The 25,477-nt window shown below is 33.3% G+C and overlaps 7 protein-coding genes across 11 annotated transcripts; 1 reads left to right on the top strand and 6 right to left on the bottom strand.

The window, feature by feature from the left end:
* Nucleotides 1–400: 400 nt before the first annotated feature.
* LOC107024412 (pentatricopeptide repeat-containing protein At4g21705, mitochondrial-like) lies at nt 401–3,824 on the bottom strand. Of its 2 annotated transcripts, XR_001457344.2 has the most exons (3): nt 3,369–3,824; nt 777–2,060; nt 401–704 (listed from the first exon to the last, which is right to left on the bottom strand). XR_001457344.2 is itself a non-coding variant. In XM_015225392.2 (2 exons), the coding sequence occupies exons 1-2, from the start codon at nt 3,696–3,698 to the stop codon at nt 867–869; spliced, it is 1,524 nt and encodes a 507-aa protein (XP_015080878.1). In that variant the 5' UTR covers nt 3,699–3,824; the 3' UTR covers nt 401–866. The 2 variants fall into 2 exon arrangements, 1 of the variants encoding a protein (XP_015080878.1); XM_015225392.2 differs by having other exon boundaries at nt 401–2,060.
* A 1,458-nt stretch (nt 3,825–5,282) lies between these two features.
* LOC107025628 (expansin-A12) lies at nt 5,283–7,613 on the bottom strand. The gene is made up of 3 exons (XM_015226393.2): nt 7,396–7,613; nt 6,540–6,849; nt 5,283–5,912 (listed from the first exon to the last, which is right to left on the bottom strand). The coding sequence occupies exons 1-3, from the start codon at nt 7,541–7,543 to the stop codon at nt 5,600–5,602; spliced, it is 771 nt and encodes a 256-aa protein (XP_015081879.1). The 5' UTR covers nt 7,544–7,613; the 3' UTR covers nt 5,283–5,599.
* Nucleotides 7,614–9,956: 2,343 nt separating this feature from the next.
* On the bottom strand, nt 9,957–12,615 carry LOC107024103 (E3 ubiquitin-protein ligase RMA3-like). The gene is made up of 2 exons (XM_015224999.2): nt 12,463–12,615; nt 9,957–11,093 (listed from the first exon to the last, which is right to left on the bottom strand). Exon 2 carries the CDS (start codon nt 11,086–11,088, stop codon nt 10,339–10,341), a length of 750 nt encoding a protein of 249 aa, XP_015080485.1. The 5' UTR covers nt 11,089–11,093; nt 12,463–12,615; the 3' UTR covers nt 9,957–10,338.
* Nucleotides 12,616–15,106: 2,491 nt separating this feature from the next.
* On the bottom strand, nt 15,107–17,646 carry LOC107026232 (thioredoxin 1-like). Its single transcript, XM_015227129.2, has 2 exons — nt 17,282–17,646; nt 15,107–15,649 (listed from the first exon to the last, which is right to left on the bottom strand). The coding sequence occupies exons 1-2, from the start codon at nt 17,514–17,516 to the stop codon at nt 15,336–15,338; spliced, it is 549 nt and encodes a 182-aa protein (XP_015082615.1). The 5' UTR covers nt 17,517–17,646; the 3' UTR covers nt 15,107–15,335.
* A 1,417-nt stretch (nt 17,647–19,063) lies between these two features.
* On the top strand, nt 19,064–19,850 carry LOC107025467 (dynein light chain 1, cytoplasmic-like). The gene is made up of 2 exons (XM_015226254.2): nt 19,064–19,353; nt 19,438–19,850. Exons 1-2 carry the CDS (start codon nt 19,093–19,095, stop codon nt 19,618–19,620), a joined length of 444 nt encoding a protein of 147 aa, XP_015081740.1. The 5' UTR covers nt 19,064–19,092; the 3' UTR covers nt 19,621–19,850.
* A 1,694-nt stretch (nt 19,851–21,544) lies between these two features.
* On the bottom strand, nt 21,545–22,297 carry LOC107024631 (PH domain-containing protein YHR131C-like). Its single transcript, XM_015225621.2, has one exon. The coding sequence runs from the start codon at nt 22,196–22,198 to the stop codon at nt 21,680–21,682; it is 519 nt and encodes a 172-aa protein (XP_015081107.1). The 5' UTR covers nt 22,199–22,297; the 3' UTR covers nt 21,545–21,679.
* A 172-nt stretch (nt 22,298–22,469) lies between these two features.
* On the bottom strand, nt 22,470–25,032 carry LOC107024590 (cytochrome c oxidase copper chaperone 2-like). Of its 4 annotated transcripts, none has more exons than XM_027918726.1 (3): nt 24,896–24,976; nt 23,291–23,483; nt 22,470–23,008 (listed from the first exon to the last, which is right to left on the bottom strand). In XM_027918726.1, the coding sequence occupies exon 3, from the start codon at nt 22,994–22,996 to the stop codon at nt 22,730–22,732; it is 267 nt and encodes an 88-aa protein (XP_027774527.1). In that variant the 5' UTR covers nt 22,997–23,008; nt 23,291–23,483; nt 24,896–24,976; the 3' UTR covers nt 22,470–22,729. The 4 variants fall into 4 exon arrangements, with proteins under 4 accessions (XP_027774527.1, XP_015081062.1, XP_027774526.1 ...); XM_015225576.2 differs by lacking the exon at nt 23,291–23,483 and adding an exon at nt 23,721–23,816 and having other exon boundaries at nt 24,896–24,962; XM_027918725.1 differs by lacking the exon at nt 23,291–23,483 and adding an exon at nt 23,710–23,816 and having other exon boundaries at nt 24,896–24,960.
* Nucleotides 25,033–25,477: the final 445 nt, after the last annotated feature.

The following is a 25,477-nucleotide window of genomic DNA, read 5'->3' as shown; positions in this document are numbered from 1 at the left end:
TTTTTATTTAATATCTATATATTAGTTTTCAGAAAATTCTTAAGTATATATAAAATTTAATAATATTAAAAAATTAAAATTTAGATTTCATAAATTTTAAATTTCGAAAAACTTGTTTGATTTGCTAAGAGGAAAAGGACAGTACCCAAGGACGGCGCATGTCAACCACTTCAAATGTTGCAGGATGTCCAAATTAGCATGTACTATTTACAGAGAAAATTTATCACACAAGTATAATTTAATAAAATCATATAATATAAATTTGTTCAATGTTAATTAACAAATGAAATGTATATCCATTAATATTATAATTTAATATCGAATAGATTGAGTTTAATTTGTAATGCTCAACAAATCATATCAGTAGACTATCAAGATTTCATTTTAGCTGGATCTTCACTTACTTGACCATATGTGACATTGATATATTATTGAGGTCTTAATCATACAGTATTTTTTTTTTGTGAACATATCAATTGCAAATTGTAAAACTGTTTATTCAAAAATTACATCCTTTTATCTTTTTTCAAACTCTAGCTTTAGAGTGAAAACGAATGCTACTAAATAATAACTGTAAACACCTGGTAATGCTGATCGATCCGAACAAGGCTGCAAAATCGCCAGTTTTTTACCTTCATTTTGACAGTACAAGATGCAAGCTTGTTGCAATCGTGTACCATTGTTCATCACTGCTCTTCACATATCTTCAAGTACAGATAATGAATAAGTTCACAGTATACAAAGCTAGCCTCAACAGTAATAACAGTGTGGCTTACTCTTTTTTATCTCCGTTTTCTCCAAACATGTTGAGGTAGATAATAGAGAAAACGAGACAGGCGCATGTTCCTCCAGGCTTGGGCAGAAGTTTACTTGCTCTGCTCATAGCTAAGAATTTCTTCTTTTTCATTCTCTTCTTCTGTTCCACTGGCTTCTGTGTTTCTAGTCGCATCATGCACGTCTTTATTTCCAGTAACTACTGTCTTTAATGAGCTAAGGAAAGCCTCTACTTCTCTAGAGTCTTGTTGGTCACCGAGCCATTTACTTATGCTTGACACCAGATGGGGTTTTGGTCTCCATGCGGGATTTTGTCCTCGTACAGCTATAGCTTCTTTCATGCATTCAAAAGCCTTTTCCATATTATTCATATTCAAGTACCCTGCAGCGATGATAGCCCAACTATTTGGGATTGGTGTCTGACCTTTCTTGATAATATCATGCAGCATGGTTTCAGCTTTATCAACTAAGTCATTCTGGCAATATCCAATTAGAAGGATATTTGGCACTCTAAAATCATAGGTGCGGCAAGAAGACTCCCACTCTTTTAGCACGGTCTCAGCTGTCTCTAGTTCACCAAGCTTCACTAAGGAACCTAACATGGTGATGTAGTCCCTGTTAATTTGCTTTTTACACACAACCTTATGTACACCCCACAATCGCAACATCTCTTCCTTGTTGCCTAGATTTCCGTAGTGGGAGATCAAATGATTGTAACCTATTGGATCTTTATGTAGCCTATCTTCTAACTTTTTCAAGAAAATAAGAGCTTTCTCCTTGAACTTGGCTTTAATATAAACATTAGCCATCATGGAATAGGTGATCCAGTCCGCCGATATGAAAGGCTGACTTTCCATTTCTTCAAGAAGCTTCTCCATACCACTAAAATCAGCTCTTTCTCCACAGCAATTGATGCAGATCCGATAGCTGAAGTTATTAGGGGTGACACCATTCTCCTTCATCTCTGATAGCACTTCAGAGACTTGCTCGAGTTGGCCAGTACTTCTGTAAAGGCACATGAGATTGTTGTAAACAAGAGTACAGTGAGCATAACCAAGTTCCTTCATTTTCTGAAAGTGGGTTAGGGACTTCTCAACTAGGCGTTCTCTAATATAACAGTTAAAGAGAGCACCGGAAGTCTTATCATTCTTCTGTTCATCGGTAAGGTTATTAAAGTAGCACTCTGCAGCTTCCCAACCATGCACAACACCAATAAGATCCAAATGCACAGCACAGTCTCCTGACTTGAAAGGGCAGAGACCTCTGACACTCATCCACTCTGAAACCTACATGGAAACAAGCATGCACCACCAGCTTTAGTAACAAGGGAAAGTCAGATGTAGCAATAAAATTCAGAGACCAGAAGTTGAAACATGTTCCTTTCTCCCCTTCTACATCAGATGCACAAGCATTTCCTATCATACTCAATTTCTTCTTTGTAAGAAACAGGGTTTTCTAAGAAAACTTCATTTACAATCCATTTTTGTTGAGACCTGAATCCTATCTTGCTTGGACTCTCCAAAATGTTGTCGTACCTATGCTCAATCCACTAAAAATGCAAAACTTTTGGAGGATCTGACACATGCCCATCGACATTTTTGAAGAGTCCGAGCAACATAGCCTGAATCAATTAAGCAGAAAATGGGTTGGTTGAAGTCACGTGAGGGGACTTAGCTCCGCACCTCAGCTTTTCCAAATCTGGTGTGCGAACTTAGTCCATCTATATATGGATGAGCTATTACAGCAAAGGACGTCAGATTCCAGAATTATCTTGAAACTACTCCCCTTCAATCTTCATCTATCCTAACCGATTTCTCCCTCTATTCTTTCTATCTCTTATCTTTCTCTGCTCCTTTATCCTTCTATCTTCCTATTTCCTCCTATTATATCTTCCATTTCTACCTTGCTTCATATCAAGTAGAGGTTGATACCAACTGCCGAGAGCTTGTACTGATTCATATAGTATTTCCTTTAAATTTTTTTCATTCATTATCATTGCATTTAGTTTGTTATCGTTCATATGAGTTGGATTTAGCGACTGTTAGATAGCATTGTCCCTGTTACTCATTATAATCTCAATTTCAACATAAAAACTGCGGTGAAGCTGTTTAATTCTATGGATAGATCCACTAAGTTCATTATAATTTATAAGCCTTTCGCTAAAGAAGATTAAAAATCAAAGAAAGACCAGCTCAATCTCAATCTCATTACTCAAGTTCCACATAATCCCCCTCCCCAAACAGAAATCAATCACTCAATCAACTTAGGACCCGATTATCATTAGCATAAGATATCACTTTTGTCAAATTTTTCACTCAAAACTTGGAGAAAAAAAAAACGTATTTTCAAGTGAAATGCAACTTCAAACCTACATACTCTTGCATCAAAATACCTCTCTTTTTTCAAATATCACTCAAATTCATATCGAAACGCCTACTTAACCTCGATCGAAAATTAACTGAGTCAGCTATACTAATCATCCATATCTATTCCCCTCTATTCAGGACTATCATATTCGAACACTAACAAAAACAACACCATACCCTACGGTTACATTCCAATACCAACTAAAAAAAAATTGCAGGAAATAGAACCTGGAGAGCTTGAGAAAACCGTTTACGGCTACGGAGATCACGAACAATGCGTTGAAGCTCGAAGCTAGTGACTTTTCTGCCCTCATCCACCCATTCATCCAGAACTGGAATTATGAGATCCGCATGCCTCACAGGGCTAATTCTGGAAAACAAATTGTTACGCTTCGAATTTGAAGAATACACAGTGCAATAAGCACGAACTGGAAAAGCTCTTTGAAGAAGATTGTAAGAAATTGATCTTCTCAAAATTGCGAAGTTCATTGATGAGCTTATTGGCTTTGTTGATTGTGATGATACTGAAGAACAACAATGGTTTAAGCTTCCCAACATTGAAATTGAACAGAAAAAATTGAAATAGATGAACAAAGAAGACAGTTGAGATTTAGGGTTTTAGACAATTAATAATACCAATTTGACACTAATGATAAAGTAATAAGAAATATAAATCTTTGCATCTTTTATTTTCGATTTCCGTTAAAATACTACGCATATTTCCTCATAACTTATACATATGTTAGTTACGAGGGATTTTAAATTACAAATCAAATGTCGAATTAAACTTATATATATGAATAAGTTACTCGCTAATTAGCTATCTTATATAAGATATGTACGAATAAGTTGTCTCTCTATTGGCTACCAAACGATTTTCAGCTTTTTCATTAAATTAGGCAATATATAATCATATCAGTTAAAAATTTAAGTGGAGAAGTAACTAATTCCCGTGTTACTAATTATTACATGCATAATTATTTTATTATTTCACTTTTAATTGTCATGTTGCGTTTTTCAAAAGTTAATTTAATTAATTTTAAAAATTAAATTAGATTTTATTAGTTTGATATTTTAAATAAATTTATATATAAATATTTCACTTTTTCTTCCGCATTTGTTTAGTTAGTTCTTTAGAATTCTTGTTGAAGTTTTACTATTGTATGTTGTATGCTTGTTCTTGCTATACTGTGATACTTTATATGTATAAATGTTGCAACGTTGATCACACTTGTTGTAAATGAGATTTGGTACATTGACTTTCAGGTTTTAGGTTGTTTACTTCTGCATTTGTTTAGCTAGTTCTTTAGAATTCTTGTTGAAGTTTATGAAAATCTTTTACTTAGTTTATTTAATTTGCTTCCGTAACTTAAATGTCTTAGTTTTTAGATTATTTGTTTTAGTTTGGATTGTAGTAGTGATACACCCATCAAAAAATTAGTGTGAGTGTCAATCACGACAATCTGGATCGTGACAAAGAATAACTATTAGGATTGACAAAATGGAAAAAAATGCAATCAACTATATGTTAATTTTCTAAATCACAATTATTTTGGACCATTTTGTTTATGACAAAAATACAAATAAAATAGTGAAGAAGCTGAGTATAGTGACAAACTATTCAATTAAGCGGTTCCATTAAATAACATTACTAATTTATGCAACTATTACTAAAATATTACCATCAACAAATGTAGCGCAACTGATGAAATTGCTTCTTTCTTAATCAGACGTCTCGACTTTGAATTTTGAGTATGAAAAACTCTTTAATAAGGAGTGTTTCCCCTCATATAGCGTTCTATATGGTGCAAATCCATAATAGTCGGACTTCAATATTGATATTGAAAATGAAACTTTAATTCTATATTACGTATGATATAAAAAAATAAAGTGCATGCTTTTTGTTTAGATTCCTTTACCTATTTCAGTAATTTATTCTATTCACATCTACTTTCCTTTATGTATTAGTGAATTGATGATGGTATGTTTTACAATTTACATTATAATTATTTGTTTACATATTACCCTTTATCTTCTAATTTTTTTTACAAATTCATCAACTTGTGAATTTTATATATGAACTTTATATTTGTGATATAAAAAAAAAAGCACGATCACATTTTTTCTTAGCTCATTCATGAGAAATAATACATTTATTATTGAAATTAGTAAAATATACTTGTTTGTCACACTCTCAAAATTATAGAGCATAACAATTACATCGTGTTACGTAATACATAAAAATAAAATCATGAACATTATACATCGTATCGACTAATTCCAATAATGAAATTGTCATGCAAAAATAAAACGTAAAAATACAAAACAAAACAATTTAATTATTATTTTTTTGATTAACTTACTAGCATGTCCATGAACCATCTAAAAAAAATCTTAGGTCATGAACATGATGTAGGTTAAATACAAAATTTAAAAGTATACTTTCTATTTAGGTTTAATTAATTAAATTGTCTGCGTGAGGCAAAAGTTTGTCCAAATTTCCATGCAGAAGGTACAACGTTGATGAATTTCACCGTCTTACCATCAACCAATGTGATTCTAAACGACAACGTTTGTGATCGAAGATCGTTTCGACTTTGCCAATTGACACCCCAATTTCTATACATTGGAATCCAAGTTTTTGTTCTTGAGCCTCTAATAGAAACACTCTTAATATCACCACTACCTCCCACATTAGATATCATCACCATGTTGAAATTTGATTGTCCTTTTAATGTGAAACGTACTCCTCCACTCCTCTTACATGCCACCCTGCAAAAATAATTCATATTTTATATATCAGACAGCGGAGTTACAGTTCTACTTATGATTTGATAGAATACAACAACTTTGAGTTTTCACTCGACACATGATACAATCATTGATATAACATCATTTCATTATACGTAACAATTAATTGTATCTGATCAAATGATGTCGTTATAAAAAAAAAGTTTGAATATTTTATCCAAATATATAATTCATTAAGTTATCGTTTTTAAAATCGAGAAATCAAAAATTCAAAATTTTAGTTACGATTCTATTGAATATATATAAAGTAAACGTGCCAAAAGGTGTTATATATATATTATATATTACAAATATATACAAAAGTTGTTGATCTTGTTGTAGTGTGATTCTTAATGTATATAGGCTTTATTCTTGGACATAAAACAAGTTGCTCACATGCTAATTATTCTTTTTCTACATATGTTGTCTTTTCTTTTTGTTTAGTCTTACAAGTTACAATGTACGTAGCATCATGATTTATTTATTAAAACAAAAAAAAGAGTTTGACTTTTATTAACCAAAACGTCCATAATAAAGGTATAGTTAAATTTTTTTAAAAAAAGATTTATAAATTCTGCGTACGTCACTGATCATTATAATTATATATACCTGGTGTAGAGAACGGGAACAACACCTTCATTGCCTTGTCTAGCAATGCGAAGGAAAGCGGGCAAAGACATGTCAAAATGTTGACGTGGTGCATCACACCACCCTCCGTGGTTATTTGGAGGGCAGAAGTTAGTGGCCGTCACAGTGACGGCCCCATGTGGGATGCACCACCTGCGATCGAGCTGGCGGTTGCATCTCACTCTATAGCAAGCTCCACATGCTTGTCCATTTCTGAATAAGGCACTACTTAATGCCGCTGTGTTAACTCCAAATCCAGCATGATAAGGGTTGTCATAACCACAAGCTCCACCTAATGACCAAATTTAATTAGTTTGTACTTCTCGATACGTCTAATAAAATATTCAACATGTGTTTCAGTTAGATTGAGTTATGATTCATGATCTAGCCTATTGAAATCGACGTGTTATAATATCGATTAGTCAAAAGTAGAGTAAAATGCAACTCAAATATAGAAAAGTACAAAAAAAATAAAATAAAAATGATAGAGGAAGTTTGATCATGTTGAACAAATTGAATTATGACTCTTTTATTGATCGATCTTGACAATCAATGTGTCATGATCAAACTTTTGAACAAATTAGGTTATATATATATATATATATATATATATATATATATGACATGTTTATAATTTGATTTTTTTCTGATCACATATTCATATTTGACCTCTACACATTCGTTTACTGGTACTATAAAGTAAGCTATGTTTTAAAGCCAATTTATTCTAGAAACAAAACAATTGTGTTGTTTCAATCGATCGTAATCTTAATTCAACCTATAAAAGCTAGCTCAACATGAGTAAAAAACGCTGGTGAGAACTTAACGAGATGCTTACCGAAAGTGCTTGGATCTTGATTGACTCCATAAAAAGTAGCACGACCATTAAGCCAATTTTGTGCGTTAATCTCCACAATAAACAAATTACAAGTAGTAAACAACAAAACAAACCTCAAAATCTTAATGTTAGGAACAAAATTCTCCATAATTAAAATTTTGAAATTTTCAAAATGGAACAAAGAATATAATGTAATAATAATATTTCTTAGAATTTAAGTGAAAGATAATGAGTGGAATATTAATGCATGAATGAACGTGCCAATTTTATAGACTTTAGGATTCTATAATTTTTTTCAAACAAATAATTAATGCAGTAATAAGAAATACGCGTTTGTCGGTGATTATACTTATAATAGAAACTTTAATTAATTATTCATCTTACAAAATACTATGAATTAGCAAAAATGATTAGAACTACTAATTGTTTAATTAGTATAAATTAGCATTTCTTATATATTCTAAATCCACGAAAATGCTACTAGTAGTACATAGTAATCACTTGAAACAGTTGTACATGTAACGCAAAATATAAATATGTATAATAATTTGTTATAAACGATAGGTTTGAATCTATAATTTTTTAAAAATAAAATGGATTTAATCAACCCATCAATACTAAGAATATTAAAAATTGAATATTATTATTACGAAATATTTTGTATTCGCACGACTTAGAATAGCCTCCATAAAAATTTCCATCATTTGAATTAATTAGAAAAGTTTCTCATTTTTTTTCTCTCTCTTAACATCGAGATACTTCAGTCCACCTCTATCAGATACTGTACATTATAACTTAATTTGTATATAATGTAAATATTATTATCGGAATATATTAACCTCAAAACCCTAATAATTTCAAACCTAAATCAGTATGAATTAGGTTTATAACTGTGTGTACGACTATGTATTTGATACATAACTCATGTATTTGTTTGATATGTATCGGGCAAAAGAAACAATGTATCCGCAAATTCTGAAAACTCTAAACTTATTTTAATTTAAAAAAATTTCAAAATAAAATGTAATTACCGCAATACGCGTTTTTTCTTTTTATTATACTGAAATGTACGTAAAAGTTTGTTCAAAAAAGGGTTGAAAATAGAGAAAGAAAAAAGCAAGAAAAGACCACATGTCACAGTTTATGAAAAAAAAATGTTTTTATTGCAATTCGTCGGTGATTATCCTATCAACAGCTAATCATATATGTATTTTTTCCGTCTCAAATTATTTATCGTAATTTTTAAAATTATTTATCATGAATTAATATAATTTTAATTGTCGTTATTGTTGTTATCACAAAAGATAAAATAGTTATCGCCTATTAATTAATATTTTTTAAAGATATGTAAAAGCGAGAATTATGATAAATAATTTAAGACGGAGGATAAGTATATGATTTATTCATGTTATATTGACTTTAGGATATATCTAATTATTCAGTCGATTGATACAATTTCATTAACTTAATATTGGTTGTACGGAGTACGACTTTTATCTCTTTCCTGGTACTTTCTTTTTATTAATTTGAATTAAAAAAATTAATACTAGTAGACAGTAGCAGATGGAATAACTGAAATCTTGTTTGTCTTTGCTGTAATGGATTATCCACATGTTCATACGACGATGAAGTTGTTCCTTTTTTAATTAAAAGTTTCAAATATAAATTTTGAATATGAAAAGATTCTTAATACGGAACACTATTTCGATTGAAGCCTTAAGCGGCGAATATATGGATTTCTTATTGTTGTTGTTGTGTATATAGATGTTAAATTCACCTAGTATGTTCACTTCTTTATTTTTTAAAGCTCGTTAAAGAAAACCTTATTGTTAATACGAACGCAAGTATTGAGATTAAGAAATTCACAAATTATTATTATATTTAGAATGGTCAAATGCATAAACAGATCTGTAAACTTGTTGGGCTTTCCTCCTCATTTACCTCAACTATGTTATTTTTCTATTGAATTATTGAACCACCCATAATTTGTTCCTTTTAAGTATCGTTGGCTCATGTGAACCATAATTTGTGAGAGATATTGATAGAGGATACATATGTTGTTCCAGAACTCATTAGTCCAATTGAGAGTGAAATTGTTCAAGAATAATTGTGTTTGGAAATTGTTCGAGAATAATTGTGTTTTACTTCAAGTCATTTGAACACATTAGAAAACAAATGAAACCAACACACGGTTGTCTTCATTCCTTCAATCAAAATCATTACAGTACGAACACAATTGAAGGCATTTACAATAGAAAAGCTGATCAAAACCAACCAACAGTGTTTAAACGAAACAAATTATGGGTGGTTCAATGATTCAATAGGAAAGTTGAGTTACCTGAAGGAAAAAACCCGACAAGTTTAGGGATCTATTTATGAGTTCGGTCATTTAGAATCCTATTATTAACACAAATGTAAAATCTCTATGCAGAGATCCAGAGTAGACTAAACCACAAGACTCTATTCTACACAGTCTCACGCTGCATTTTCGAGGCTTGGATCGAAAACTTAAATTGACTTATGAAAATCCAAACAATATTAAAACAAAAAGAAGATGAAGATCAAAGAACACAGAAAAAAAATTTGGAAAGTAACATGTTCATTCCTCATATTACATTGCCAATATCACAAAGACCATTTTGGGCCACAAAGCAAAAGGTTCACTGGGCTCCTTACAAGAGACTACCAAAGTAACAGAACAGATAGCCATGGCTATGTCTGTTGCCACTTTCTCAAGGGCAACAAAGTTCCGCGAAAGAGAAGGGAATGCACAACAATATAACAGTAGAAGGAAAAAGAAAAAGCAACCTTTACGCGGTATGAAGCTTTTCTTTGGTGGTTGTTCAATCTCTTATATGCCTATGTATTTCTACTATCTACTAATCGACTGTTAGCGACAACAGTCTGCATAATTTTCACAACTATACATCATATGTTAAACGCTCAGAATAAGAGAAGGCATAGGATAATGCAGCAGAAAAGAAAGATGGATAATCTGTTAAGAGATTTTTCCACTTGCCTCATTCTAAAACCGCCACTTCCTGGAATGGTGGAAGTGTTTGGGTGAGGATAAGCAAATAAACTTGTGTCTGAGTTCCCAAACATCCTTCCCAAAAACATTTCTCCGAATACCCCAACTGTTGGGCTGGACAAACTGATCGTTGAAGTACCCCCAAAGCTGGATGGAGCCAAAGCAGCATAGCTACCAAAGGCAGAGGGGACGGATTGTCTGTGATGAAGTTGCTGACTCACGTGAGAAGCTGGAGACAATGAATTAACGAGAGTTGCTATCTCAATGGCTTGAGGCCTGCGTGGTACTACAACATCCCGTTGAGACTTCTTGGATTCAGATTCTGTGGATGATGTTCCACGGCCATAGAGAGGTACCAGCGATGAGTTTGAGATGTGAGCCTTACAGACTGGACATTTACATTTCTCTTCTGATCCCGGAGTAGATCTATCAACTTGAAGCCACTTGTAAATGCAAGGCCAGCAGTAGAGGTGTCCGCAGAGGGTGACAACTGGATCGTGTGCCGAGTCGAGACAAATATTGCAATCATAACCTCCTGTTATATTGTCAGAACTTGATGTTGGAACTGGAACTGGAATTGCACTCCCCTTCTTAAGGGAAACATCTTCTTCAGATACAAAAGTGAACATATCTTCATCAACAAAATTTTGTTCCAAAGCCATGAGGTCTGTTAAAACGGAAAAATTTGCAAACAAATCAGTCACCCTATAAAGTTCATTCAGACACTCCACGAATAAATCCATAGGAAGTAAATGACCATCGATACAAACTTAACCTGAAAATCTACAAGGACAGGATCTATAAAATAGCTAAAAACAAGAAATGAACCATTCAAATGAAAACATACACATTCATCAGCACAACAACATGATTGAATGTCAACAACTTCTATCGAAGCATGAAATCAGATATCCAAAAGACTATTATATATAGTTGGTCCGTTTCTGACGAGTTGACCATTTGGAAAGCAAAATGAAGAAGACAACTTAACAAAGCATCTTCCTATTCTTCATTTTTTTCGTTTTCCTTTCTTTTAGAACTTAGCCTATAGGGAGTATGCATGTGATGAGGAGCAAGGTTGGAAAATTAGAGTCCCAACTCCCAAGTAAACACGCTCTAAATACTAAACCATATAATTGCATCCATTCGCTAGAACCTGTCTTCTTCAAAACAGAAGTGGCGGGGCTGAAAAAGTAGATCACAAAGCTAGAGTGTGGCTAAAACTGCATTTAAATTCGTTTTGATTGACAATACATTTGTTTGTCAAACTCCAGTCTACATCTCCAAGCCTACATTTCAAGTCTAAAAGACGAAAACACATAGAAACGCAGTCGGAAATGTTAATATATTTATGCCAATAGGAGATAAAAACACAAAATTTTGATGGCACAAGTTTGACATATAACAAAATTATCTCCTCAATTCCTCTTTCCATTTCTCCATTTCATAAATGCACGCAAAACTTTCCCTATCATGCATTTGAAACGAAACAAATAAAATTCTTCAATTTCTGAAACAAAATAGGCATTGCACAAAACTAAAATCATCAAAAGAACTCACTTGCACAAACAGTTCAATGAATATAAAGATTTTATTTTACACAAAACTAATCAACACCATTAATTCTTTCTGTTTTTGTTTCCACCCTGATACAACAATACCCGCATTAGAACCCGACTAATTCATTGTATTTTTTTTCATTTCTTTAGCTCAAACCCGATACCTCTGATTAAACATAGAATTCATCCCCGATCCCACAACATAGCAACACTAACTACTCCTACCCATAACAAAAAAAAAAAAAATTAACCAAAAATTAAAGTAAGTTGACCAAATTCCTTCACAATGTCAAAATCCAAAATTAACAATCTTAACCTCAAATTGAAAATTTTCCATTTTCTCAATTAACACAAAACTCAAAACAAACATCGATTACAATGAACAGAAATCATAACAAATAATTCAATCAATAATATGCGAAAACAAAGATCTCAAAAACATAAACACAAAAACAAAAAATAAGATGAAAAACGTACCCAATAGATGAAAAACGTAAGGACGAAGTTTCAATAATGGCGAATTGCAGAAAGCGAAGGTAAAGATACAGTGAGAAAAAAGATGAAAAATTGAATGGAGGAGGATAACGGGTCAGTTTCGATATTTATTGGGGTTGATTTTGTATTTATAGAAAGTTCAGTTCCCAATTTTCAATTTTTATTATTACTTCTCAACCGCGTAATTTGAGAAAAATTAGGGACGTGCGTGTAACCCTATTTTCCCAGTAGTTACTATTTTTTTCGATATCTATTTTGGGGCTCGATATATTTAAATTTTTTATCCAAATGTTATTTAAAAAGTAAAAAGGGTTATTGAAAGCGATTTTATATAATAAAAAATAGTTATTACTTCATTACCAATCAACAATGCGCTTTAGATTTTATTTTTTCGTTTAATCGAATTTTATTATTGATAATGTCTATTAATGTCAACATACGAATCTTTGAATCGAAACCCTTTCCAACTAGATATTTGCCTATTTCAATCTTTAGGGTCAAACTTGAAATGTTTGAATAATACGAAGAAATTTCAGTTATTATATCATGCCTTATGATTTTTATTTCAAATTCGATGAACGTAGTAGTTCATGATTTGGATTCTTACATGTGCTTTTATTCCTAAATATAATTAGTTGTTGTGTATTTATATTACTTTATTAGTTTTAAGATGAATTTGAATATGAGTAAGATTTTTTGTTTTATATTTGATAGATATATTAAATGATTTTTCTTCATACGACCTAATATTGATTGACAAGATTAGTTGAAACTTATTATTGATAGGAGGGAGTAAAATATTGTGTAAAACTAAAAAACTTGTATTTTAGCTGACTCGAATATTACCATTATTTTTTTAAAAAAGTATTTTTCATTACTTTTTGCAAGTTTTATGAACTAGTTTGCCACAAATAAGAAGATCATGTTTGGAATGACATTATGTTGGGAGGATAAGGTAAAAAATAAAAACTTAAACTTATGACTAAAACACACCATTTTAAGAAATCTTTGTAATAACTTAATTATTAGATTAAATTTTTAACTTGCGTAAAAAGTCAATATTTATATATATATTCACAATTAAACCTATATACAATATAATTTTTTTCGGAAGAAGAAGAAGATATTCACAATTAAGTTGTATTTTCCTCTTTCTTTCATTCTTCAACTACCAAAAATAAAAAGGAAAAAGTTTTAGTGGAATTTTAAAATCACTATACTATTATAAAGGCTCAATTATAAAGAGTGATTGGCACGTTAAGTGTGTTTATTTTTCTAATTTTTCTTATTTCAATGTTCAAAACATGTTTCAAAACTAAACATATTATATTAATTATCTTTTTCTCGTCTTTAACCTGATTTCTATCTAAATATTTAAAATATATAAAAAAATACGTGAAGTCTTAATTCTTTTTATATTATTATTCTAAAAATATATATCTTTAATAATTAATCAAAATTTATGTAGATTTATTATTGAAAAGTGAAGTGTGACAAATATCATAAAATGGGTGTAATTCTTCTTAAACTATGTTTGGTGTTAACTTGATTGATACTTACATAGAAGGTAGTATACGTTTCTTATGACAATGAGTGTAAACTACACATGTTTATGTGTTTAATTAATTCTTATAGCATATAATTAATTATAGTTTTAGTTTGAAAGTAATTAATGTTTTCATGTGCAACCGTCAAAAGGTTCATTTGATCACGCTAATTTAATATAAGAGCACGTTAATATTTGGAAAAACAAGAGAAAGCATGACCGACTCATTTAAATTTATGTAATGACAAGGATATATGTGAATCTCTAAATTTACGAGAAGGTTGTTGCACTCTTAACTTACAAAAACGCTCACATAATTTACTCTTTTAAATAATACATGAAAAATAAGTAAAAATATAACAAGATACACAAGAAAACTTATGATCATGGTGTTCAGATCACCTTTTGACATACTTTGATTGATTAATTCTGCAAAATAATTGCCACCTCTATCAACAATAACTCTATCCACCAAAACTAAGACAGATGAAAAAAATCATATAAATTTTCATGATTCTCAACAACTTGATCGATTGATTTAGATGTGTATTAGTGATATCTTTATCCCTAACGAAAAACACATGCAACAACCTTCCAATATATTTGAGCAAATAATCAATGCTACGTGGGCTTTGAGTAGAACTTATCCACAATATGTTTTGACAGTTTAAGAGTACCTTACAGCCTGTATGTCCATTATCTACAGAGACATAATAAAGTGGAGCACTTTTTTTTCCCCTGTAGGTATATCAGAGGGATGGACCATTTAGTTTTTTAAACATACTGTTAATGCCATGTCAGCTGAGAATTATCATCCACATATCAAAGGGCCTGATATACCATTCGCTAAAGAAATAGACTCACATATATCCTTACCATTATTAGACGAATGCCCGAATATGTTGACATGAATTTCAGCTCTATCAAATACAAATTTGCTATCAGCAGTCAGAAAGGTGTTGAACAGCCCAGAGAACCTCTGTAGTGAGTACCTGAACTCACAAAACCAAAGATTACTGAAAAACATATATAGCATATGTGCTTTGCCTGTGATAGTTTTGATGCTACGGGCACCAAATATTCGAGTTTTTAATCAAAGCATGAGTAGTATTATGCTTTGTTAAAAGCATTTATAAATAAAAGTGAATTTCTAAACATGAGAAACGATCAACGTAATGTTTAAGGGGAAACACAATGCAACCCAACTATACAGGAGCATTACTGGTTTACTTAAACAATTGCCGCACTAGAGGGTGAAAGGGAATAATATGAGTAAATTCCCAGATAATATATCTATATATGCAACATTTTACAAGAATTTTTCTATGGAGGTGGTAAGTGTTGATTTAGGAACTGCACCAATGATTGCATCTTTCTTCTCTCCATTCTTGAATATCATCACGGTTGGGATGCTTCGAATTCCAAATTCGGTTGCAATGGAAGGACTTTCATCTGTGTTCAGCTTTAAGCATGTAAGCTTGCCAACATATTCCTTTGCTAGTTCATCAATGACGGGGTGGATCATTCGGCATGGACCACACCATGGAGCCCAAAATTCAACCAGTACAGGTACAGTAGACTCAACTACAAGTGTCTTCCATGTTTTATCACTAACAGCAGCCACTGCAATTCCCAAGAACTGTGTTAAACCAGCAAATGATGCTAACTATAATGATTAATGAGAAATCTACAATAGCAATTCTCTCCACAATTAACTAGACAGGAAAAGGTTGTGTATCCAAATTTTTTTATAACTAATCATATTATGGAAGCTAAAGAGAAAAGTTGACAACATAACTTCCCATTTTCCCAACTAACCATGGCTAATATAAGTACATAACTGGTGCAACATCTACATCTCACACAAAAGGTCTTAAGCCATGGTGAAACATGAAGATTTCACAAGGCAAAGGAAAAACTGATATCACTAACAATGTTTATTCCCTAAGATTGGCAGTAGCTTCATATGCTAGCAACCAATATTCAATGAATTCTTAGCAGATAAGTGAAACTATGAAAGCAACAAAGCTTTGAGGGTATTATACCATAGCGGCCCTATGACATCTTTTACACTTTATTGAGCTTATTGTCTTGACTCTTGACATACTAATTCCCTTATATAAATTGTTAAAGAGCACAGACCAACATAGTTCTTTTTATAGCTGAGAAATGCCCAAGAGTCAGTGCCGCATGGTTCAAAATTTCGTGGATATAAACCCACCCACTGCCCTTCTCCACTTATATACCATGCATACAATGCTATTAACTGCAGTAGGATTCAAACCATTACATGCACCTAACATACTATTTCCAATAGAAAAGGAAACAAAGTAAACAAGTAAACAAGAGGAACTATGGAAGAGCTTAGCGCAGGGAACATTACAAGGGTCTTGTGGGAGATGTCAGGTGGTTGTGAAAGGGGAAGGAGCACATGAACGATGTTCCCAATATTTTTACACGAAGGATGTTTCAAATGTTTTGCATTCTCTTGTTTCCTTTCTTTTCTTTCGCAGAGTATCACAACATTATTCTTGTCTCTAAGACTCCTAAAGGACATCTAACACAAGTAATCGACATATTACTTGTGGTTTTCCTGGACAAATTCCAGTTATACTAACCTGAGAGCTAATCCAAAGTTATTAGCTATGTGCACAAAACAACAAATGGCAACTTTGAGGCTCTTACTTGCCTTCGATGTATCAAGATTCAAACACAAGGGAAGAGAAAACACAAAACTTGAGCATCAATATTGCTAAAGGATTTCCTTCCCTCTCTTTCTACGGAAAGTATCCAAATGTTCAACCTTCAACTGAAAGAGTAATAAATGACAAACACCAGCTCACTATTCAAGGAAAATATAAAGCATACTCTGTTCTCAAATCTACCAACTCTCGCATACTACATGAATCTAATTCAATTAATAAGGAAATTAGGCAAGCAAAGTAACCAACACCAAAATACCGATACTCACAAGCAGAATACAAGGAAGACACACATATTGTTCACAGATTTCATTTCCCATTCCAAGTAAATATACCTTGAATACAAAATAACTCAAGTTATTACTATTACTATGAGAACTTATAATCTATTTAGAACAGATGAAACTAAAAATTAACTATCTTAATAGTAGAAACTTCCACCGTTAACAATTTAATTTCCTGGAACTGAGTTTTCACCAAGAGCTAATGCATAAAGGAGCAGGGAGAATTTCAATATAAAGAGTAGTAACAAATACTTTCAGTTACAAAATACCTTCGACGGCGGTATCCTGAGCTTCGCAAACGACTCGTCCTCCTCGGGGAATGATTTTAGAGCATGAGCTAGTGGATACAGATGAGCGAATTGGCTGGATCTTAAGGCCGCTGAATTGAGAGAATCTAACAGAGGAACGAGGACCGGAGAAGGAATAACCGGCGACCGGAGCAAGCGATGACGACGGCAGCGCCGATGCGCGTGGGACTGTAATGGTTTCCAACACAGCAGCCATGGAAAGAGAAGAGAGAGATAGAGAGAGTGTGTGTGGATAGTGGGAGAGATGGGGAGGAGAGAGAGAGAGCGAGTGGATATTTACACAGAGATAGTGAGGTCTGTGGCTGAGGCGAAAATAGTTTGGTTATTGAGTTTTTTTTTTTAAAAAAAAAGAGGTTAGCTAATGTTAGATATATCTTAATTAATTACTCCTTTCGTTTCAAAAAAAATGACGGTGACTTGTAATAAAAAAAAAATTTAAAAAAATTAATCTTATGATTCTAAATTAAAATTATGTCAGATGTATCAAAATACTCTTTAATCTTGTGATTGTAAATATGTCACGTGAAAAGTTAAAGTTAAAATATAAAGGGATCATTCTTTTGGAAACGAACTAAAAAGAAATATGAAAAAAGTACGAATTACGTATTATAAACCCTGTGTAAGACGTTTATATTGAAATCTTGACTAAATACAAATTATGTATAGCTATAATAAAATTTCTCTATATAATATATATTTCAAAGTAAGAATAAAAGAGTCTCACCACTACGTTCCAATATATCGAGGTTTGGCAATCGAGTGGAGTGGAGTGGAGCGGATGGATGAGGAGTTTTGTGTCTCTATCATCCACGTGCTCTCAGTAATGTTGGTATACATTTTTATTTGATTTGGGCCATTAGATACTTGGGCTGATTACCGTACTCCTAACAGGCCCATTTTGAACTTACAAAGACATTCTTCGAGAAAATAGCTTAATTTGCCATGTACTGTTTGATAATTGGACAATTTTATTCTCTGATAATGATTCTCTTAGGATAATCGTATCCCTTAATAGGAAAAAAAAAAGTCTCTTTTTTATATTTCAACTTGATGATTTTATGTTATAGTTAAGTCATGGAGTAAATTTTAACTTCTATTTTATGGCAAGAAAATGAATGAACTAAAAGTCCAGATAAAAAAATTGAAGTGTGATAGTAAGTATCTCTTTTATTTTTAATCAAATATCTCAAATTCAAATCTTCAAAATAAAATCGAATTTTACAAAAAATATTTTATTTCAAAACAGGATTAGTCAGACTTCAAAATAAATATTACTTGGAGAAAACAAAACGAGAAAAAACATAGATAAAGAAAAGAAAGTGTTATTGGAGTTGGTAGAAAAGGAGACAAAAAGTGTGAATCCATTGGGAAGCACAACCTTTAGGAATCAATCTCCCACACCATCCTCGTGTAGTCAGAGTACTATTAGCACAAAGACTTAGAACTTAGAACCTCCCACCCAACATGCCCATTATTATTCTCCCTAATATAAGTATATCACCATTTCCACACCTTTAACAACGGCACTAATTAATACTTTTCTGCGGGTATTAAATCTTGCATAAGTAATATTATCGAGGTACGAAAAATATTAGCATATTCAGGTAGTAGGTCAAATGGAAGTTCAAACGTACCAGCACTGGCCCTGTGGTTGGGTCAGTCTCTTTTCTCTGAATGGTCAAAAGTTTCAACTCACGTTTTTATGAATAAGAGACAAATTCAGCCCAAATCAATATTGGAAACAGTAGCTTAGCAGCAATAACTCCTGGAAAATGCCCATGCATTCATCTTCTTCTTCTCTTTCACGGCGCCAGAAGCCTAATAACAACAATGAAAATGGCATTAGCAAGTCTATGTCGGCAGAAGAAGAAGTGAAGCTTGCAGCTCTTGCTATCAGCTTTAACATACGGCTCAGATCAGCAGATATGCCTTTTGCCATGCAAGCACACGCCCTTCGTCACGCCAGAACTCTCCTCCTCCAACCTGTGAATCACCGTCCTAATCCCTCCCTCCTCGCTCGCTCCCTCAAAAAGGTGAGATTGATTCTTCCAATCTAGTTTCAAATTTGAGTTCGAATTTGAAAATTTGAGGCCGGTGAAACTTTTGTGGATTTTTAGGAGTTTGATTCGATGTATGGACCGGCATGGCACTGTGTGGTAGGGAAGAGTTTTGGATCGTTTGTGACTCATTCACCTGGTGGATTTGTGTATTTTTCACTTGAATCGTTCTCGTTTCTTCTGTTCAAGACGGAGGTTCAGTTGATCACTGAAGCAGTAGTACCAACACCTGCTGCCCGCTGATTGGTTGCTGCAGCTGCCGGAGACGGTTGTTGCTTGGTTGTCGCCTGTCGGTGGTTAGTTTCCCAATCTGCATTCTGAATCAGATATAGTTGCTAACTTGTTTTGGAGGTATTTCACAAGCTAATTATGATTGTACATAATAATATTGATATTTCTCTAAGAAAAAAAATACATGTAGCACACTGTTTCCTATTTCTAAGTTCTTTCATCTTCGATATATAATTCAGAAATATCAATGGTGCACTAATTCCAATTGAGATGGTTCCAGAAAGCTGAACGTCGCTCTAGACAACACTAAGTCATCTAATAGAATCTTACTCTGCTTTAAGACAAGTTTCTTTCTCTCCCACGTGAACTGCTTTATCTTGTCTACATCTTCCGGGGTGTCAACACCGTGAGTTTCATTGTCAACTTTTATCACCTGCATACAGGATTAGATCCATAAACTATATAAAAACACTGAAATTAATCGGAACGAGTAAACGGATAAGTCAAGCTTGCATATTTAGTACCTTCATCTTGTATCCATTCTCAAGGACCTTTCAACTGTTCAAGGTCTTCTTCAAGTTGTAATGGTGTAGGTTCCAATTCTGGGTAAATTTTCAGGAACTTGGAATTATAGCTCTTGATATGAAATAAGAAGAAGACAATTGTTCATCAGTCAAACAAGACCTGAAGTTTGCACAAAAGTGATCAGGTTTATCACACGGTAGATAAGAAATACCACTGGATTAGACTTTTAAGAATCACACTGTACCAAGTCAAATAATTTAAACTAGACTAATGCAGTTTTATATTAACCTCCCGAGATCTCCCCGATCAATCTATGTTACTCAATATTAATAGTTGATACAGGGTCTGAAATGTTTATATCTTCACTTTGTCAAGAACACTGTGTTCTACCATTAATTTGTTTATCCACTCTTTACTGAAAAGCGACTGCAATTACATTTTATATTACTTTGAGTGAGCACAGCGTTAGTGTAATCCTATCCCTCTCTCTAACAACATTTAACCAACTTACTAACATTAACAGAGTAATATACAGAAATACACATCTAAAAATGTGAAGTTTGAGTCAGTATGAGTACGATAAGCCATTACCATATGAGGTAGCTATTTCGATTGAGCATATATTCAGGAAGGATGTTATGTTTACCATTTCTACATGATTCAGAGCTCATTATTACTTCAGCAGCAAAACCTTGACAGCACTGAGCTATCTTTTCATCATGTGTTGCCACAAGTGTTAGCAATGCAAACATATCCGCACCTGTGATCACTACACCACCTATTTTTCCTTTGTCGGGGGTTGTGGTTGTGGTTACAAAAAGTAGTCAAGTTTGGTGAAATGGAGACGTACCAACGTGATCCAATGTAGCAGCAAGTTTAGCCTGTTCCCATGTTCCCTGCAATCAGGAAACCTGCCGGACCGGACAATGGCAGCCATTGTAGCTCCTACAGCTAGGCCATTTAGGATCCATGATTTTGAAGAGCTAGACCATGACGAACTAAAGAGAATGGAGAGTTGAAAAAAATATGGCAAATCTAGTTATGCCTCGCTCCATGTTCAATTGAATAGGAGGTGTTAAAACAAATAGGAGTAGATATTGTATTTAAATGGCTATAAAGGTCTTATTAAATGTGAAATATTTAAGCCTAATTATAACTGCTAAATATAAATCAAGTTATATAAGTTAGAACCGGTACAAATAATGACGCGATAGTAGTAATATCATTGCAACTCCGTATCCAAACAAAGACAACTCTATCCAAACAAAGAGAACTCTAAATCCAAGATGGCTCGAATCTGATATCTCTGATCTTAATTTGGCACAGAGTTATAGAGTAAAAATTACAAGAATGTATAAATGTTATGTTAAACTTATTTGCATGGAATATTGAAACTAAAAAGGAAAGCAAATAATGCAAATTGAAAATGTAAACATTTGGAAAAGAGAACGAACCAAACAATTTCATTGATCAGCGAAGCAAAAATAAACTGATACTATTAGCATATAAGAAACGAAAAAAGTGCAAATTGGACTTGGTCCAAATTTCAAGCTGTATAAGCGCCGCCGCCACGGGAACCACCACTACGACCGCCGCCACGGGAACCACCACGACGACCATAGTCATCGTCATCCTCATCAGAATCATCATCGCTTCCATACACATCATCAAATCTCTTCGATTCATCATCATCAGAATCGTCAAAATCATCTTCATCATCAGAATCGTCTTCGACATCTTCTTCCAGATTAGGACGTCTTATGCTACTAGTCGATCGGCTTCCACGAAGCTCCATCAAAGACAAATCAAAAACAGGCAAACCGGAGCAGATACCAATGGGAAAGTTCCAATTCAGAAGAAATTCATCCGCATTTGACACACTCAACTTTTTACTATCAGAGAAATGCCCAGTCAGAATCGACTTTGGTTGAAATTGAGGGGAAATGTTAGATGAGTCTACAGAGGCGGCGGCGGTGGTAGCTCCGGGACGGAGGAGATGACGGTGAATGAGATTTTGGAGTGAAGTTTTGTTGGTTAAGCTTTGAAGCCTAGATACAGCAGCCATGGTTGCTAAAATTGTTTAGCTTCACTGAAAACGAAAAGGGTTTTATAAGGGTTTAAGAGCTCTAGGGTTTTGGAGGGTTCTAGAGAGTTATTAAAAAAGAAGGATTAATAAACTTATAAAATAATTTTAAGCTGCCGGTGAATATTTAATTTTAATATATATTTGCATATCAAAAATAATAAATTTAATGTTTTAAGAAATGAATATAGCTAATAACAAAGATAAATATAACTAAACACACAAAATTGAACAAATATTCGTAGGACAAATATGACAGAGATAACAAGAGATACAAGTAAAACAGTAAAAGCGAAAGACTGTTATACAACATGAAAGATATAAAAACGAAAGCAATTTGTTTCTAAAAAAAAACTATGCCCTGTTTATTCTGAATATGTAAAAACAATGTTTTTGTATATTTGATCAGTAAGAAATAGCTAATAAATTTTCGTAATGACAACATGTATTGGACATTCTACATAAGTATATTAGCTTTCTTCTTTTTTTAGAGAATTAGTTCTGTAACCAGTTTCAGACGTTGAAGCCTTCAGCTCGAAGGCATTTAAGATGAGCTTCGATCCATTTCTCACAAGCTGATTCACCGTGTTCAACAATGCATTCATCTCTCACCTTCTTAGTCTCTGGACAAGCACAACAGATCTTCTTCTTTGGCTTTGAATCTGCAGGGACTGTAGCGGGGGCTGACTTTTCATCTTTTGGAAGTTGAGACAAAGATGTGGTTGTTGAAGTGTTCTCTTTTGATAGTCCATCCCCCAGTTGCGATGAAGCACCACCCATTCTCAAAGAAGGCTGCAAAGAGTTGGGAAACAAAGGATTGATGATGGCTATCAGATTAGCATTACTCATAAATCAGCCAACAGAAGGCAAAAGATGCAAGACAACAATTACAACAAAGGTGCCTATCTTCTTTTTTTATTTTAATACAAGTAATGAAGAATATTTCAGATGGTAAACTTGTACTGAGGCAACGAAAAGAAATTACAGATTATGCAACTCCTCTGTCGTGCCTAACAATGCATGTACATTATTTGCAACAGAGAAGTTGCACCAAAAAAGAGAGTAAAACAATACATCTCTGTTGAAGGCCAATTATCTACGTCTTTAGCCTCGAAAAATTCTACTGTTCCTTTCCAGCCAACAGTCCACCAGATGACGTGTGGTATAACGTTCCAAAGTTTCCAAGGACTTCTTGTTCAGCCTCTTTCATTTCCAGCAATGCAGTAAAAAATGGTCACTATCTAAAGTACTGATGATAACCTACAAACTATATAACTTTGTCAATCAAATATGCTCCCCTACCAAAAATGTTGCCCACCAATTATAATTCAAATTAAACTTCCCATTGTAACACTTCAAAATGATCGAACTTCTAATGATGCACGATGAATTGAGACAGAAAAAGTGCTATGAAATCCAATTAAAATACCTAACCACCAAGGTACCATCCATAAGAAGAGAACATGTAAGAGAGGAGAATACAAAGCCCTTACAAGAATTTTACCATCTTCTGTAAATTTTCTTCTCTTTTTACTTCTCACGAAGGGAAAGCTTTAGAATCTACAATACCTTTGCCGCATCTTACTGCATTCTACTCATCCTTCAAAAGGAAAAACACATCCTATGTTACCTCCACCAGTAGTAATAAATCTTACTCTTTTGTATTCTAAAGTACCACCCCTCTTCTTCGTATTTTGTCCTTATTCACGAGCTATTCCAGCTACTATAAGTAAAGAAACTGTCTACGTATCAACGCACGCTCTAAAAGTTCCAAGCAATTTCAATATACAACACTCTCATTGACATAATATCTTCTTTCTACCCCTCCTTATTTGGCACCGTTTCCCAGTTAACATCTTTAAAATAAAAGACTTATACACTTATCTCTGTCTGCGGATTAATATCTTCTAATCTTTCTACTCTCCTCTTTCCATTACTTCGTGTAAATCACAGCAAACAAAAGTAGGACTAATGCTAATTCCTTCGACAATATAAGAGACCTTCCATTGGATACGCTACTTCTTATCACAAGATGTAATGTCCATCCAGGTCTGCTGGATGCAGTCTAGATGCCTTTATCAAGTGAAATCCTAATAAATACAAATAGTACGCGTTCTATTCTATCTAAAGAACTTTACACTTCTAACAAGTGACATACAACTACATACAGAGGACACAAAAATCACACGTTATATATAAGGTATTTAAACAAAAAAGTTATGTACATATATAGATTTTGAACCTCCTAAACATAAGATCAACTTGACTTAGTAACTGAGAGCGTTCAAAATTCACCTCGAGTTTCCTAGTTAAAATTATCAAGCACTACATTTTTTCAATTTTTCGAATCACTCGCTGAAGATCCTGGATCCGCCACAGACTACACATACACAAACACAAACTGACACTGACAATACAGAAATATAGAGCAATTGACCCACAGTACATCATATAATAAGTATAAAAATCAGTAAGAAGATTTCATTACAGTAATCCTTTAACTTGTGAAGCTCAAATAAGCATCTAAAAAATTGTTTCTAACCCTAATATCCAAAGCGACGATGCAAATAAAAAAAATCAAGGATTTAAGCGTGTAACAAGAGATAATTGATTGAAAAACACCATGTAAGAGCAGTTGTAATCGGCAAAATAAACTGAAAATTCATAATTTTTACGTACCTTTTAGTTCGTTTTTTTCTTCTTCTTCTCGGAGAAGAGAGGGTTTATGAAAGGTTTATGTGGACAAATTCCTTGCTACGTTTGACATTAATGGCTGCTTTTATTGGCCTCGAGTTTATATGAAATGACAAAACAACCCCTAAGTTTCCAAATAGACACCCCCACCCCTACTCTTTGTGTTATTACACAATTTATGGTGGCGTTGAAACGTGATGTGTAAATTGCGTTGCGTGCTTGTAAATCTTACTTTCTCGGATGTGGTTTATAAATTATGATTTTTAAATAAGTCTAGAATGTGACTTGTGAGTTACGCTAATGTAATTTGATTTTTACGTTTTACTTCTCGGCGCCCACCCGATTAAAAGAATTAAGAAATTAATTGAGGATAAAACTTATCTTTTAATTTTACCTTAGTCTGATTGTTTAGAGTGTGATCGCCGAGTCACTAAATGAAGTCCTCTGTTTCTTCCGAAGGTGTCTACCCGCAATGAGACAGAGATAACTAAGTGACTAAATGAAGTCCTTTTTTTCTATCGGAGTTGTTGACCAACAATGAGACAGAGATGACTAAGTGACATATGG

Source organism: Solanum pennellii, chromosome 7 (genome assembly GCF_001406875.1).
Source record: "Solanum pennellii chromosome 7, SPENNV200".
In the NCBI taxonomy this organism is placed as follows: domain Eukaryota; kingdom Viridiplantae; phylum Streptophyta; class Magnoliopsida; order Solanales; family Solanaceae; genus Solanum; species Solanum pennellii.
Note: the sequence above shows the minus strand (reverse complement) of the source record. Positions and strands in the feature narration are given on the sequence as shown.

Coding starts and splice junctions, on each gene's coding strand:
- LOC107024412 (XM_015225392.2), bottom strand. CDS start 3,698: ATGTTGGGAAGCTTAAACCATTGTTGTTCTTCAGTATCATCACAATCA. Junction 2,061..3,368: donor GGTTTTCTCAAGCTCTCCAG/GTTCTATTTCCT, acceptor GTTTCCATGTAG/GTTTCAGAGTGGATGAGTGT.
- LOC107025628 (XM_015226393.2), bottom strand. CDS start 7,543: ATGGAGAATTTTGTTCCTAACATTAAGATTTTGAGGTTTGTTTTGTTG. Junction 6,850..7,395: donor TCAAGATCCAAGCACTTTCG/GTAAGCATCTCG, acceptor TTTGGTCATTAG/GTGGAGCTTGTGGTTATGAC. Junction 5,913..6,539: donor GTTCCCGTTCTCTACACCAG/GTATATATAATT, acceptor TTATTTTTGCAG/GGTGGCATGTAAGAGGAGTG.
- LOC107024103 (XM_015224999.2), bottom strand. CDS start 11,088: ATGGCTTTGGAACAAAATTTTGTTGATGAAGATATGTTCACTTTTGTA.
- LOC107026232 (XM_015227129.2), bottom strand. CDS start 17,516: ATGGCTGCTGTGTTGGAAACCATTACAGTCCCACGCGCATCGGCGCTG. Junction 15,650..17,281: donor TCAGGATACCGCCGTCGAAG/GTATTTTGTAAC, acceptor TGGGAATTGCAG/TGGCTGCTGTTAGTGATAAA.
- LOC107025467 (XM_015226254.2), top strand. CDS start 19,093: ATGCCCATGCATTCATCTTCTTCTTCTCTTTCACGGCGCCAGAAGCCT. Junction 19,354..19,437: donor TCGCTCGCTCCCTCAAAAAG/GTGAGATTGATT, acceptor GTGGATTTTTAG/GAGTTTGATTCGATGTATGG.
- LOC107024631 (XM_015225621.2), bottom strand. CDS start 22,198: ATGGCTGCTGTATCTAGGCTTCAAAGCTTAACCAACAAAACTTCACTC.